This window comes from Cupressus sempervirens, chromosome 3, assembly GCF_028749045.1.
Source record: "Cupressus sempervirens isolate cs-2001-9-10 chromosome 3, ASM2874904v1, whole genome shotgun sequence".
NCBI lineage: Eukaryota > Viridiplantae > Streptophyta > Pinopsida > Cupressales > Cupressaceae > Cupressus > Cupressus sempervirens.
In genome coordinates this window covers 1003381592-1003398350 of record NC_143120.1, presented here as the reverse complement: position 1 = coordinate 1003398350, position 16759 = coordinate 1003381592, and the positions used below count along the sequence as shown (strand labels likewise).

General features: G+C 38.8%; 1 protein-coding gene across 2 annotated transcripts in view; it reads left to right on the top strand.

Annotated features, from left to right (window-relative positions):
- The first annotated feature begins 6177 nt into the window (after positions 1 to 6177).
- Positions 6178 to 16759, top strand: part of LOC149570132 (aspartic proteinase A1-like) — a 49700-nt gene continuing 39118 nt past the window's right edge. Inside the window, exons 1-7 of one of the 2 annotated variants that reach the window (XM_089822797.1) lie at positions 6178 to 7025; positions 7570 to 7630; positions 7734 to 7828; positions 7933 to 8045; positions 8573 to 8741; positions 8890 to 8929; positions 9022 to 9086. In XM_089822797.1, coding sequence (XP_089678923.1) covers positions 6660 to 7025; positions 7570 to 7630; positions 7734 to 7828; positions 7933 to 8045; positions 8573 to 8741; positions 8890 to 8929; positions 9022 to 9086 — 909 coding nt within the window. In that variant the 5' untranslated portion in view covers positions 6178 to 6659. The remainder of the gene's footprint in view (positions 7026 to 7569; positions 7631 to 7733; positions 7829 to 7932; positions 8046 to 8572; positions 8742 to 8889; positions 8930 to 9021; positions 9087 to 16759) is intronic. The other variant, XM_089822798.1, reaches the window with a different exon arrangement.

Here is a 16759-nt window from a genome sequence, read left to right as displayed (position 1 = left end):
ACCATATCGACACCCAAAGCGACTCAAGGATGAGATCGAAAGGACCATCGAGGAGTTGCTAGCTATGGGGCACATCCAACCAAGTAAGTCACCTTTTGCATCTTCTGTTGTTTTGGTAAAAAAGAAGGATGGAACTCTTCGGATGTGTGTTGATTACAGGGAATTAAATAAGAAAACCATTAAGAATAGGTATCCCATTCCTCGCATTGATGAGTTGATAGATGAATTGCATGGGGCTTGTTATTTCACGAAAATTGATTTGAGATCAGGATATCACCAGATCAGAGTCCGTGAACAGGATATTGAGAAAACTGCTTTCAGATGTCATTGTGGGCACTTTGAGTTTGTAGTCATGCCTTTCAGCCTGACCAATGCACCTACCACTTTCTAGTCTACCATGAACAGAGTTTTCCACCATCAGTTGAGGAAATTCGTGCTGGTGTTTTTTGATGACATTTTGATCTATAGCCGATCATGGCAGGAGCATCTAGAGCATTTGGAGACAGTGTTGAGCATTTTACAGAAGGAGTCCTTGTATGCAAAAGAGTCCAAATGTGACTTAGGGATGATCGAGCTGTTATATTTGGGACACATTATTAGTGCAGATGGAGTGCGGATGGATCCTGAAAAAATTCGCGCTATTGTTGATTGGCCTCCACCAGAGAACCTTACACAGTTGAGGGGGTTCCTTGGTTTATGTGGTTTCTATCGCAGGTTTGTCAATGGCTACTCACGACATGCAGCTCCCATGACAGATCTACTGAAAAAAGGGGAATTTGTGTGGACTCAGAAGGAACAGGACTGTTTTATGAGATTTAAGGAGATAATGACTACGTGCCCAGTTCTAGCATTACCTGATTTCACGAAGCCATTTGAGCTTCAATGTGATGCATCTGGAGAGGGAGTAGGTGTTGTACTTATGCAGAATAAGCACCCCATAGCTTATGAGAGCAAGAAGCTCAGAGGCCCCGAGTGTTCATTCAGTATATATGATAAGGAGATGTTGGCCATCATGCATGCTTTGGCCAAATTCAGACAATATCTTGTGGGTAGCAAGTTTTGTATTAAAACTGATCATAACAGTTTGAGGCATTTCTTGGGACAGCGGGACCTGAATGATCGCCAGCAAAAGTGGGTAAGTAAGTTGCAAGCATATGATTTTGACATCTCATATGTCAAGGGAACTTAGAATGTTGTTGCAGATGCTCTTTCTCGAAGGCCACACCTCACTCTTATGGTTCAGATATTAGAGGATTGGCGACACTTGATTATAGCAGAGTATGCCAGGGATACATGGGCCTCCGATATAGTGGAGGGAACAGTGATTGATACCAGATACACACTTGTAGATGATTTAATCATTTACAAGAACAGGATTTACCTAGTCCCAGGATCGAAGCTTAAGCAACTAATTTTGAGAGCATTTCACGACTCACCGACAGTAGGCCATCCCGGGTACTTCAAGACTTACAGGTAAGTTCGAGAGCGGTTCACTTGGAAGGGGCTGAAAGCTGATGTTTTGCAGTACGTTCGAGAGTGTCTTGTTTGCCAGCAAAACAAACAAGAACACACCTATCCGGCAGGGTTCCTACAGCCACTTCCGATCCCTGACAGGAAGTGGGAGTGCATCTCCATGGACTTTATCACAGGTTTGCCCAAGGTACAAGGACGGGATTGTATTTATGTGGTGGTAGATAGATTAACAAAATATGCTCATTTCTTTCCTATCACCACTACCCACTCAGCAGCTCAGGTGGCAGAGGTTTTCTTTCGGGAGGTTTTCAGATTGCACGGATTGCCTCGGAACATTGTGAGTGACAGGGATAGCCGTTTCATGAGTCATTTTTGGCAGGAGGTATTCCGGTTATGTGGCACGGAGCTTACACCCAGCACTAGCTATCACCCATAAACCGATGGTCAGACGAAGATTGTGAACAAATGGGTGGAAGGGTATTTAAGGAATTATGTGGCAGCTCAGCAGCGAGCTTGGGTCAGATGGATATATCTCTGCGAGTATTGTTACAATACTACATATCACATCACTATACAGATGACACCCTTCATGGCACTTTACGGTTATGAAGCACCTAGTTTCTTGGATTTTTTGTTGGGCGACAGCCGGGTACCCAGTGCAGGAGAATTATTACAGGAGAGTAAGGATATAGTTGCTATTCTCAAAGATAATATTGCGAGAGCTCAGAACCAGCAAAAGCAGTATGCAGACCAGAAGAGGACTAAGCGTAGTTTTGAGGTGGATGATATGGTTTACCTCATGTTGCAGCCATACAGGCAATCTACTCTTAAGAAGAGTGGTGCAGAGAAATTCAAGCCACGCTATTACGGACCATTCAGGGTTATCAGGCGAATTGGTGAGGTGGCTTATGAGTTGGAGCTTCCGGCAGACAGCAGGGTGCACAATGTGTTTCATGTGTCCCGCCTCAAGAAGGCGTTGGGTTAGAATGTGGTGCCTTCCGTAGTATTACCTCCTTTAGACGATGAGGGAAAATTGATTTTAGTGCCAAAATCCATCCTAGAGAGCAGAGAAAAGAAGCTTCACAGAAGAGTGATCAGAGAATACTTGGTTAAGTGGAAAGATCTACCTGTTGAGGATGCTACTTGGGAGGGGGAAGCTATTTTGCAGCACCCGGCGTTGAGATTGCTTGAGGCCAAGAAATTTCAGGAGGGGCAGACTATAATGTCCCCTCTTTAGTTTGACATGACATTGATCATGGATTTTGCCTATTCCAGACTCTCGTAGGCAAATGGTGTGGAGAGAGAGTCAATTCTGCGAATCATATGGTCATATCTTGCTCTTGAAAAAGTGTTAAGAGGTTATATTTTATTATTATGTGTTATTGGGGCCTACATGTTATAATTTTAAGTTGAGTTGCACTTTTTATTTTATAAAATTACTTTATTATAAAAAGTGCATTATAATGAGATTTTATAAAGGATGTTTCTAGAAGTTCTAGAAAAAGTGCATTATAATGAGATTTTATAAAGGATGTTTCTAGAAGTTCTAGCAACTTCTTAGAAAAGTGAATAAATAGAGGGCTGGGCCTCTCATTTTGGACATGCTTGGATTTGAGATTTCTTCTACTTCTTCCATTGTGGAGCAAATTTGTAGTCTCTTGGGTCTGCAAATTATTTGATCTTTGGGAACGAATCACTCCCTTGGATTGGCGACTTTGAGGGTGTGAAATATCACCTGAATTGTTGCATTTGAGGAGTTGGTAATTTAGCCATCTCATTTGGACTTCATTGAGATTCAGTTATAAGGGTTTAATTTGGTTGGAATAAGGGTTTCAGTTGTGCCCTAGCATTTGTGGATTGATTAACAGGGTTTGTAGACATAGTTGTGCATTATTTTCAGACTGCCAGTCCAGGGTTTGGACCCAAGTTTTTGCTCATAACTCCTAATTGGCTTGACGGATGAATTTCATATTTTAGAGGGTTATTCAGCAACCCTAGACGCCTAGATTTATTGCTTTTGGAGTGACAAAAAATGCTGCAATATTTTTATCTAGCAGCCATACTAGGTCGTACTTGTACGGCCCTGTTAGTTGGGCAGCAACAGCAATTTTGTGAGTCGGTTTGGGGCAGATTGTGAGGTCTTCGTGTGGCATTAATTCAGCATTCATATCCAGCAAAATTAGAGCAATTCCAAGTGCACAAACTGAAGTTTTGATTGCCAAAATATTGCATTAGAACAGTCAACACTGTCATTGCATAAATAGTTATTTCTAGTCATTAATAACTATTGTAAAAGTTTTGTCATTTGCATTCCAAATCTGAACTGGGTTATTGTTCATGTCATAACATTGCATTGTCAAGAGCTTGATGTAATTAGAAGTGCATAGTTGTGACAGTCTCTCATTGTAATCAGTTCTATTTGCTGTCATAAAAATCAGAATTGCATTGGACTTCATATTTGAGTTTCATATTGTCATCTATCTCTTAGATTGGTAGTGTTATAATATGGAATTGTTGTTCATACATTATTGGCATCATATATTGAGGTTTCGTTGTACAACAATTAGTAATATTGCAGCCTTATTCGGTTACATGCCAACTGTTTGACAAAATTCCTAAGTCCAGTTTGAGGGTTTCAGTAGCCTTTATAGTAAGGGTCATTACATATCCGATTTCAGAAAATAATAAAGCACATAGAAGAGAATACAAGACACAAAGATTTAACATGGTTCACTCAATTGTTGGGCTACATCCACCAAAAACAAGTCCAATATTCTTATTACCCATTGATTACAACCTAATTACAATCTTTAATCACTTCAAGCACAATACAATCGGTAATCACTTCAAGCACAATACTAATGCAAGATGCTACTATCTCATCATCACATTAAAAAAAGGCTGACCCTAAGCCATTTTAGACAAGCTTTTTTTTTTGCTTACAAAATTAGGGCTAGAATAATTACAACATGTTGCCCCCCCCCCCCAGAAAATAGCTGAAAAATAGCTCCCAAAAGATTTTCTTGATTAGTCACCGAACCCCGACGAGGATACATGGTGAGTGTACAATACTTTCCTGATTAGTCAGCACAAGCTAACAATTTTTTCTCAAAATATTAATTTATATTTATTATTAAAATTTTACTTAAAAATTCTATTTTGGATGGTTGCTAAGGAATAAGAGGCAAAAATCAACAAACATGGGGCCATTTGCTCCACAAAATCCTGCTAAAAATGTTGAGTAGCGAATGCTACCCAAAATAAGTTTAACAACCACACGGGAACCTACCCTTACTAGGTTCTTTTGACCCATTATCTTGCCTTTTTTCCGCCAACAAGATGCCCCTTCTATAGATACATCATAATGTTGAGATATGCCTTTTCTCTTGCACCTTGTTATTCTGCAACATTTTTGAACTACTTCACAGAAACTTTACAAAAGTCCCCTACAAAAGTCTTAAGGATTTCAAATTTTCACCCAACCATTTTACGACACATCCTAAGGATAGGTCCCCATGCAACTGCTAAGCTTATTTTGGTTAGCAGACGAAACTCAACAGTTTTAGCAGTAATTTATGGAGCTAATGACCCCATGATTGTTGATTTTTGCTACTCATTTCTTAGCAGTCAATCAAAATAGAATGTTAAGTTGAAATTTTAATAATCAATGTTGTAGATAAATATTCTAAGAAAAAATATGAGGCAATAAAGGAGAGGAAAAATAATTTGTAGAGCCACATGTCATTTTTCTCAATAAGGAGTGACTGCTTATTCCAACCCCCTCTTTTTTTTCAATGCTTAACTTTATATTTTAATTAGTGTTTGCTCCACAAAAGCAGGGATATATTATAAATTATCCTTTTCTCACTATTACAAAATGGCACAAGAACACTTTGTATGCTTAAATTTAAGCACAAATTACACTTAAGCAATCACATGGGAATATGGGGTAACTGGTTCTTAGAAATCCAATAGAAACACAATTTTATGTTCTAGTGATATTTTTGTTGGAATAATTGTCAGCTTTTCTCTTTGGGATTGTAACATGGCTTAACTGCTTCACGTGTTTTATAAGTATAGTGGTTGTGTTGAGCATTGATAGGTTAATCTTTTGGTGCAAAGACAAGCTTAACTTGTAACAAGTGGAATCAGAGCTTGCTCACATGTTCAAATCTTCTCGAGTGATGTTGGACTAACTGTAGAATTCATGACATGTGTTCTATAAGTCTAGTGGTTGTATTGAGCATTGACAAATTAATCTTTTGGTAGAACCACAATCCTAACTTGTAACAATTTTGGCTTGACCTCTTCATATTACTAAAAAATTAAAAGTGTTAACACATCACATTCTCCATCTCCGTCTTCCCCTTTATCTCTATCTCTTTAACTCTATCTCCCCCACCCTCCCTTTACCTACTTATCTTCCCCCACCCTTCCCCATTGCTCTATTGGAAACATAATATGTGTTTGCTGCTAATGAATCCTACTTATCTTTCCAATTTAGAGATTTTATTTTAGTCATGTTTTGATTTCTATAAATGAACTATACTACATAAACAACATTATTTATTAAATGACATACCAATTGCCCAGCCCTATGTATTGTACAAATGTATGGAATAAATTGTTCCCCCATTTTGAAGTACCTATTACATATTAGTTACAATTGCTCGTTAAATGTTAAGAGAAAATCATAGCACCACTAAAAGGGACATTGGGAAAGTATTAAGAAAAGAAAGAAAAGGAAAGAAAGGGCGTGAGTTCTTCCATTACGTACCCTCAAAAAAGTTCATCTAATTTGCAGTATAAACCCGGCCAACTGAATATACATTTATGTTAATCATGTGTTAGATAATAATCGTTTGTCATATCGTCCAGACATTCCACAATCAGTCGACAGAAGGAATTCACTACTATTAAATTACAGAGTAGGAAAGTAATACAATGTTTTCAATCTTATTCTCTCTTCCAATTTTATTACTGTAATTCGGCAAAAAGATTTGCTGAATTCATAGAAGTTGTCCATTTTGTTTAAACTGTATGTTCACAATGTTCCCTGATCAGCTCAAATAGTGAATTTGCCTCCGATGAATAAAACCCGTAATTTTTATCAGACTTCTACTTACTGATTGAATGCGAACTGTAAACTGATAGTAATTTCGCCCTGGAACAAGAAAGGTAGAAAGATGGATAAGAGAACTGCAGGGACACTCTTTTTGTTGCTTCTATATTGTTTCTCGAGCGCCTGCAGCGCTGATGAAGGTTTTGTACGTGTAGTACTGAAGAAAAAGCCACTGGACCGCACAAGTCTCACTGATGGCAGACTTCCAGAAAAGAAACATGAATTTGTGAATGCAAATATTCAGAAATTTGGTCTACGAGAAGGTCAAAAGCTCGATTCTGACGATGGTGATTACGTGTTTTTGAAAAATTACTTGGATGCACAATACTATGGCGAGATTGGCATCGGAACCCCACCTCAGAACTTTACTGTTATATTTGACACGGGCAGCTCAAATCTTTGGGTGCCTTCGTCTAAATGCTACTTCTCGGTGAGAACTGTGATATTAATTAATTGACTAATTTTAGCGAATTTCCAGATTTTGTGGTGTGATTATGTAGCATTTCAGTCCGTCTTGATTTGTGAAAGATAAAATATTATGGGTTCCCTGGCATGTTGAGATGGAGATTACTTTGAAAGTCCTCTTTAGTAAATTGTAATAAGGTGAATGGTGAAGTTAGAGTTTTTGGTTATGGAATCCTTCTTATGGGAAATTAACCTAATGATCAAGCAGGTGCTCTAAATTTATTTTATAACACGATTGTTCCTTCTCAATTTTAAGTTTGAAAGTCAAGTTAAGATTTCTTTGTTTAAAAGTCCAAAGTGAAGATTTCCTTGTACTGCATTTTGGTGCCAAGTCTACATTGAAATTCTGAATCCTGGGAAATTGTATACAGTAAAGAGAATTAATGGCTGTTTGGATAGTGAGATTAACGGAAATATCTTGCCTTGAAATGTCTGGCAGGACTATTTAAATTAAAGAGGATTCTGTGGTTGTTTTTGTAAGAATGATTAACGATAATTTTTTAGTGTAGCTGGCTTGCTATTTTCATTCAAGGTACAAGTCATCAAAGTCGAGCACATACGAAGAAGATGGTACTCTACTTCAAACGTCAACCTCACTTAGTTTAGTCAGCTTAAATGGAGATATTAAAGAAATTGTTAATTAAATAGTGTGTATCACTTGTTGGTTCTGAAGGAGAATCCTGTGAGATCCGATATGGCAGTGGTACAATATCCGGATTCTTAAGTAGAGATGATGTTACAGTTGGGAAACTTGTTGTGAAACGTCAGGTTAGTAATTTGTTGATGCTAAGGCTTCCCGGTTGGATATCCAATATTTGTTCCGTTCAACTTAATTTGGTATTTATGTAGAAGTGGGTTATTCCATGATGCAGGTCTTTACTGAGACAACACACGAGCCAGGGTTAACATTTTTGCTGTCTAAGTTTGATGGCATTCTAGGGCTTGGTTTCAAGGAAATTGCTGTTGATAATGTTGTTCCTGTCTGGTTAGTATTAATAGCCTTCACTCTATGATGCAACTTCTTGATTGGATTAACTCTCCTAGGCTTCTCCTGGTAAAAGCATGCACAAAATTTAGTTCCACCTGTCTTTCACACGAGGGCTTTTAAGGCATGGCTCAGCCGATCTTTCTTGGTAAAAATTGTGGCAATTTTTTAGCAATTCAATAAGTAAATTTAGAGCATTAATATTTGCCCCTTTGAGGGCCTGTTATGGATATAGTGGAAATACGGTAAGTTTTTGAACTGAAGACAAACTCATGGAAGAATCCTAGGCTCCCTTTTGATGTTAAATTTTTAATTTGCATTAAGTGACTTTCTTTTAACTGCCATCAGATCAAGTTTCTCTACTATTTGATAAGGTAATATTTTTACAATCTTGTTCTTTTATTTTCTTTCAAACAATAACCTCTTCATTATTTATTAAAGAAGTGCACTTCTACACATAATTTAGCTCAAATATGCTTCTCTGTTTCTCACATTTACTTCAAATACTCTTCTCCTCTTCTCAACAGGTACAACATGGTAAACCAAAGCCTTGTCCAAGAACTGGTCTTCTCTTTTTGGATAAATAGGAATTCAAGTGATGAAGAAGGAGGGGAGATAGTATTTGGAGGTGTCAACAGTAACCACTTCAAGGGTAAACATACATTTGTGCCTGTTACAAGACAGGGTTACTGGCAGGTAGATTGTGGAATGGACTTGAGCTTCCATGCTCTGTTTTAAGAGCTGTTTTTAGATGCATGTTCTTTTTATGCACAATGACTAAAGGTGGGTAGGATGGTTACATAATTCTATTACTTTGCTAACTTATTCTTACTATTTCTTTCAGTTTGATATGGGAGATTTTCTTATTGGCAATGAATCAACAGGTGAATTATCTTCCCAAGACTTTCAGTATTGTTTGATTAAATATTAAATCTAATATAATGACATTCTAAAAATGGACAATAATTTCTCGCAGGCTTTTGTGCTGGAGGCTGTGCTGCTATTGTAGACTCTGGAACTTCTCTTCTGGGTGGCCCATCAGTATATCTGCCTACCTTCCCAACTCATTGAAGATTAATATAAATTATCGCTTATTTTCAAGTTATGTACCAAATGGATTTTCACCGCAATGACTTTTTGAATGGGTATCATTGTTTGCTTGGAAGTATGTGAGGTGAAAATGAAGGATTAGGATGATTGAGTACCATCAACTTTATGGGTATACAAGGCTACATCAAAAATGTTGACAGGTCACACCCGTTTTAGTTATGTGCAAGAAAGCAGTAGTTGTACTAGTTGAATTCTTAGTGCCAAGTATGTGCATTGTGTAGGCAATTTGCCTAGGACCAAAGGATTCCTTCATGACGGATTCATGAGTTGGAGCACTTGGAACAGAAGTGTTCAGTAGTGGAGTCAAAATGTGGAATAGCAAAGACAAGGTTTGTCTCATAGGCACAACAAGAATAAGGCACTTTACATAGGAAGGATGGATTTAATGAATGATTCTAAGTTCAAGAAGCATCTTGGAAATTTTCAAGTACAATGGCTAGCATCATTAATAAGTAAGGTTGCCAAAGGAAATGGTGCAATGAAACCAGAATATTCGATGTGACTTTGTTTAAAGTGGTAAATGTAAATTTGCTTAAGCTGTCCTTCAAGAAGCCTCCCAAATACTACTTTATTTTAGAATAAAGTCTCAAAGAACTGATCGTAGAGTAGTGTAGGATATGTTTGGTTTATACATTTGGTTGTAGAGGTATATAGAACTCTATTCTACCACAGAATTGTTGGCTGCCACAAAGTTTGCAACATTTGAATAGTAATTGAAGAAAGAAATAGGGAATAGTACAAACTAGGTGCAAGAACAAGAAAAATTGCATTGCTAATGTGTGTAGAATAGGGAAAAGAAGTACAAGCGAATATAGTAGAGAGAGAAACAAAGTGGAAATCAAGGGGATGAGAGCTATTCTTCTTGTGTGCAAAGTGTAATGTCCCATTTTCGGAACATTGCAATATAACCACACAATGCGATACTCTGATACCACTCAAAATGTCCTCTAATTGATGAGTAAGAGATAGGTTTCCACAGCAAGTCAAATTGTGATATTGCTATCAGGATTTAACTGTGTAGTTTTTGAGTCAAACTCATTGACCCATGTTTCATGAGTAGTGATTGACATGAATCCAGTGAGTGCTAAGTGCTTCATTTATTCTCATGAGAGATGGATTCATGTGAATCACTACTCATGAAACATAGGTCAATGAGTTTGACTCAAAAACTACACAGTTAAATCCTGATAGCAATATCACAATGTCCCCTCATGTTAATTCTTAGGAATTTGGGACAGTTATCTCACATAATCATTTGCAAGAGACTTCTTTCCAAGAAGACAATAATAACACAAAAAAATGATGAAAATTGATAGTAATCAATGCAAGAATGATTGATTATGATTTACAGTTGATTCCACTTATACTATGATGCTAGGAATATAATATTTATGAATAGGATAAAGTATCACGCATCTCTGATATATTTCTTTTTTAATAGGAAAATTTTTAAATAAGGTTTGCATTGTTTCAATACAAAGATACAAATACTTCTAAATGATTATGATGTTGTAATATCCCCATCATCAAAAAATAACAATAACAACTTTTGTTTGCGGTCCCGATTAATTTATGTATACCTTGGGCCCATCTTTAGTTTTCCATAGGTGTAAGTGTTTGTCATGTCATGTGTCGGCAAGTTGTTTCTCCCTCGGGAGTTTTCCTCTGACGGGTATATATGTTCATCGGGTCAATTGTTGTAGGTAGGTGATTTGGTTTTGTTTATTTGTATTGTGAGTTCCTGTTGAAGTTCTACTTATCTCGCCATTCAGAAGTGGAAGATCTTCCCTACTTGGCTATTATGGTTTCGGTGGGATTCAACCCTCATCCTATTCCGTTCTTTGTATTACTTTGCTTGGATCTGGCAAATTAGAGCACCATCTTTGTCTGCTAATATAAGTTCGGCGATACATTGCATATATCTATGATTGGTCTCTCTTGTTGGCATATTTTTGTGGGTAAGTGAATATCCTATTTACATGATTTGACATTGAGATTTGGCATCACACATTCATTATTCATTCCTTGACGTAAGCATATCTCCGCCCCCGTCCAACTGCTATTTGTATGGCTTGCAAGCTATCTCCATACACTTGTTTCTTCTCCATCCGTCCCTTACCATCCTTCCCTCGGTACACGATCCTATAGGCCATCCTCCCCTCAGTAAACAATCCTGTCCCTCTGGATGGAACATTACAGTTGCAGTCATAGAGAGGGCTGTTTACACAAATCATTATAAGACAAGCATGCCTAAATTAAAATCCTGATAAATACTACTCTCATTTTTTTACAATTTCATACGCTCTTGGCAAGCATGGCTTCATACAACTAAAATTTATGTTGCAGTCGCAGCTGCAATTGACACCAAACTCATTCTTAAGCTCATCTTCTGATCTGAAAACAGAGTACACTATCCTTGTCAAACTTGAGAAAATGGCATTTTTCTTCACAACATGAGATCTCTTCCTATCAAAAACCGTCCAGACTTGCTTCACAAAAACTACAACTTCCATCTTGATTCTTCATCTATACATTGACTTGACGTTATCTCCTAGAAGAAATTTGCAAGTAGATCCAATTGTATGCCACGAAAGCACAGAATGAATGTCCATGCATGTCCAAGGGTAGGGAATGAATTTTGAGTATCTGTATGAGGCTCCCAAATCACGTAGCTAGCAAGTCTTAAAACAGTCATCAAAGACCACAATCTCTCTAAAGGCTCACATCCTTATCAGTCCTGCCTCCAACACTAGTAAAATTTGTCACAAAAGTGTTGAATTGCATTTGAAACTCCCCTAGAGTAGTAAAAAGATCAGGATTTGATTGGAGTGAAGACCTCAAAAGGGTGATATGGAGTTAAAGCTTCAAAACGATAATCATGGCTTCCATTTGCATGGCATAGAAGGTATGGGAGAAGATTGCAAGACAATGAAATTTCCAAAGGTTTCTTCAAAAAATGTGCCTAAAAGTTTGAGAAATGATATTTAGGCATGAGGAGAAGCCAAGAAGGGCTGATTCCAAGACCAAGCTTGTGGAAAAAGAGCAGTGGTAGTGGAAAAGAAAAATCTCCACAAATGTTAGGCATGGGAGCAATACTAAAAAGCATGTTTTATAGCCTCTTTTTAGTGCAAAAAGGACAAGAGGGAACTAGGGTGATGAAGGACAAATGAGCTGTAATGTCCTCGTCATAAAATAAATGTATTTAATTAAACTTTTGTAACGGACCGATTGATTTAATGTATCTCGAACCCATTTTTATTTTTGTTTCCGTAGTTTGTGTCGTTGTCAACTATCTTTGTACACCCTCGGAAAGTTTCCCAATAGGTATTTAAGCACGGCTTGTAGGTAGTATGTAGGTATGCTTTGGATTATATTTCTCTGTACTACAAATTCTTGTTGGAGTTCCTTGTAACTCGCCATTTCGGAAGTGAAAGATCTTCCCTATTTGGCTCGTGCAGTTTCAGTGGGATTCAACCCTCACCCTATTCCGTCGGTGTTCACTTGGTTTGTATCTGGCAAAATTGGAGTGCCATCATTATTTGCAAATACTTATCCATTTGTGAATGTTCTTCCATACTTGTACTGGCGTTGTTAGGTATCTTGGCAAATACAATCATAAGACAATATCTTCCGTACGGCCATTGTTAGGCACCATCATTTGTTGGCTTTATCTGGTATATTTGTGATTACTTGTCCGGCATAGATCTCAATCAAATCTGCTCATATCCCTTCTGCAACTCATAACACATAGGACACATACCGCTCATCCTCCTGTCTAAGTTTGTACGGTCTTGAATCTGTACGGCCCTCCTGTTATACCGTATGGCCAAGCATCCTCCCTCTATTCCCGTACCCCTCCTCCATCCTCCACCTTCCTCCTTCATTTCCCCACTGTACGGCATTCCCTTTCACCATACGGCTGTTCCCTTTCAACCGTATGGCCTACACCCTTTCAACCGTACGGCCAAACGAATTCCACTGTACGACACATTCAATTTCAACCGTATGGCCTAACCAGGCCTCCCGTACGTACTTCCTGCACCAACATTCCTTGATTTTGAGACTGTACGGATGTGTACACTCTCTTCAATAGAATACGCACCCCATTATTTTAACATTGTTCAGTATATAGGAGGACGGGAACATTACAGTGATATCAGAGCTTTTGATCTTGCCTGCCTGTAGAAGTGAATGCAAGTTTATACTCGGAGGAGAAGATGAAATAACCCTATTGATAGAATGGCAGATCATCAGGATCCTACGACAGAACTCATGAATCTTTTAAGAGAGTTGAACATAAATCAAATGCAAATCAACAAAACCCAAAGGGTTATGCAAGAAACTCTACAAAAATTGGCCAAGGGAAAGACAACAGGAGAACAAAGTGGGCACAGCAACGATTCTGTTTCCGAAAGGACAAACTTTCAACCCTCTTGCTCTCGACCCTCAATACCCATCTTCCCTCCAAGGATGGAAGCACCACACAAAGGAAGAGAGGCCACTTTTGAGGAAATGCAAGGAAAAGCTAGGGAAGATTGGCGGAATGCAAATATGGAAGGAGATATATCTTACAGAGACTATGTTGATCTAAGAATGAGATATTCTGGTGGAGGAAATCGTGGTTATTTTAATGATGATCTTAGGAGAAAGATCGGAAAGGTGACCTTATCGCCATTTGATGGATTTGGAGTCATTACCGCACAGTCGTGGGTCCTAAAGGCAAATACCTATTTCCAACTCAATCCAATGCCCGAAGAGAAAGCAATCAAGTTCGCAGCACTTCATCTGGAAGGAGTGGCGCATGAGTGGTGGCATCATGGACTGGTCACTCTCGGTCATGACCAAGTGACCTCTTATGTTGAGTTTACTGAGAGACTCATTGATCGTTTCGATGGGAAGGATCTTGAGCTAAACTTCAAAGATCTAGCTTAGCTAAAGAAAACGGGCATGGTAGACAACTATATCATCGAGTTCCAAAGGTTGTCTATATTAGTCACAGACATCTCTGAAAGACGTTGAATTGTGTTATTCATGGATGGGCTGAGAGAGCCTTTTAGAGGCTGGATCAAAGGGTTCAACCTGGGTACACTCAACAAAGCTATTAAGAAGGTGCATGACATGGCCGCATCTTCCTCCAAAACTCATGTAGTTACACCGACACCATCCCCACAAGAAGACAAAGACAAGGAGCCAATTCAGAAAAAACCTCAGTTTGATGAAGATTCTCGGCAAGAACTCCAGAGGAAAAAGCTTTTTTTCATGTGCAAAGAACCATGGGGTCCTGGTCATCGCTGCCTCAAGAAGGGAAAGATTCATTACATTGAGGTGATGCCTAATGACGACGAAGAACAAATATCTACAGCGACTGACGAAGAAATTACCTAGCAGGAGAGAATAAATGCCTTGATACAAAGAGGGGATTCCATTGCTACCCTCACTATACCGACTGGAGGTGGTATCTTTAGAGTTCGCGGCACTTCACGGAAAACGAGTCCCAATCATGATTGATAGTGGCGCCACACTCAATTTCATCAATTCATTTTTGGTCACTAGTAAAGGCCTGCATGCAGTTGAGCACGAAGGATTTGAGGTTAAGGTTGCAGGAGGATTTGAGGTTAAGGTTGCAGGAGGAACCTTGTTACCTTGCACTCATGTAATCCCATGGCTACAAATTTCCATGGGAAACTATACCCTGGCAGATGATTTCTTTCTCATAGATTTGGTTGATACTGATATCATTTTGGGCATCCAGTGGTTGGAAACTCTTGACCAGTACACTCAAAGTTTCAAAAGGATGGACTTTTGATTCAAGACGGATGGCAAGAAGTTGTTGCTAAGAGGAATGTCAAATAAAAGATTAAGGGAAGTCACAATCAAGAAGATGGAGGCAATTTTTAAACAGGATTTGGCCCCAGACTCTGCAAGTAAAAACAAGATAGTCAACACCTCACTGCATTCCTTGGATAATTGGTGGGCCCATTTATTGGCCGAGTATTCCAAGAACACTTTTGCATGTGAGTTGATGGATGGTTATGTACACGATGAAAGATACAAGGTTATTGATGACATTATTTACTTCGATGGGAAGATCTACTTAGTGCCTGACTCAGAACTAAAGGAGCTAATTACGAAAGGTTTCCTAGAACCGGGTTTGCATTTGCTTGAGGACAAGCAAATTTTGGGACGGGAGGACTGTAATGTCCCCGTCATAAAATAATTGTATTTAATTAAACTTTTGTAATGGGCCAATTGATTTAATGTATCTTGGACCCATTTTTATTTTTGTTTCCGTAGTTTGTGTCGCCGTCGGCTATCTTTGTACACCCTCGAAAAGTTTCATGACGGGTATTTAAGCACGGCTTGTAGGTAGTCTGTAGGTATGCTTTGGATTATATTTCTCTATACTGCGAATTCCTGTTGGAGTTCCTTGTAACTCGCCATTTTGGAAGTGAAAGATCTTCCCTATTTGGCTCGTGCGATTTTGGTGGGATTCAACCTTCACCCTATTCCGTCGGTGTTCACTTGGTCTGTATTTGGCAAAATTGGAGTGCCATCATTATTTGCAAATACTTATCCATTTGTGAATGTTCTTCCATACTTGTACTGGTGTTGTTAGGTATCTTGGCAAATACAATCATAAGACAATATCTTCTGTATGGCCATTGTCAGGCACCATCATTTGTTGGCTTTATCTGGTATAATCGTGATTACTTGTGTTGACTTGTTCGGCATAGATCTCAATCAAATCTGCTCATACCCCGTCTGTGACTCATAACACATTGGACACATACCGCTCATCCTCTTGTCTTAGTTTGTACGGTCTTGAATCCGTACGGCCCTCCTGTTATACCGTATCGCCAAGCATCCTCCCTCTATTCCTATACCCCTCCTCCATCCTCCACCTTCCTTCTCCTTCATTTCCCCACCGTACGGCATTCCCTTTCACCATACGGCTGTTCCCTTTCAACCATATGGCCAAACGAATTCCATTGTACGACACATTCAGTTTCAGCCGTACGGCCTAACCATGCCTCCTGTATGGACTTCCTGCACCAACATTCCTTGATTCTAAAACTGTACGGATCTGTACACTCTCTTCAATAGAATACGCACGCCATTATTTTAAGATTGTTCGGTATACAGGAGGACAGGAACATTACATGAGCTCCTATGGAAACCTTAATTTGCAGATTTTTCCAGGCAGTTAGCTAGGCTTGGGTCTCAACTTTGAACTTCCAAATAGGAGCACTTAGCTTGTTCCATTTGTGTGTTTGAACCTGCACTTCCATTTGTAATTAAGGCAGACAGATAGAGGAAAGCTTGGCAGACAGAAGTCATTCATAAACAGTTTGAAGAGGGAAAAGTGCAAAAATTATGACTGTTCAGCCATTTCCAATTAGTAAGGAAGGAAGCTGTTATGGTGGGGGGTGGATAGAAGACAGTACAAATTAGGAGTAACCAATCTTTAAATTTGAAGACTAGGAGGTTTGTCTAAGGGGGAAAGCTTGAGTTGAGGCTTGAGATCCTGCCGTGTTGTCCAATTAAAGCCAGCTGGTCCCAGAGGTCTCGAAAAACCTGAATACCTTTGTTAAAGAGTTCTTTAC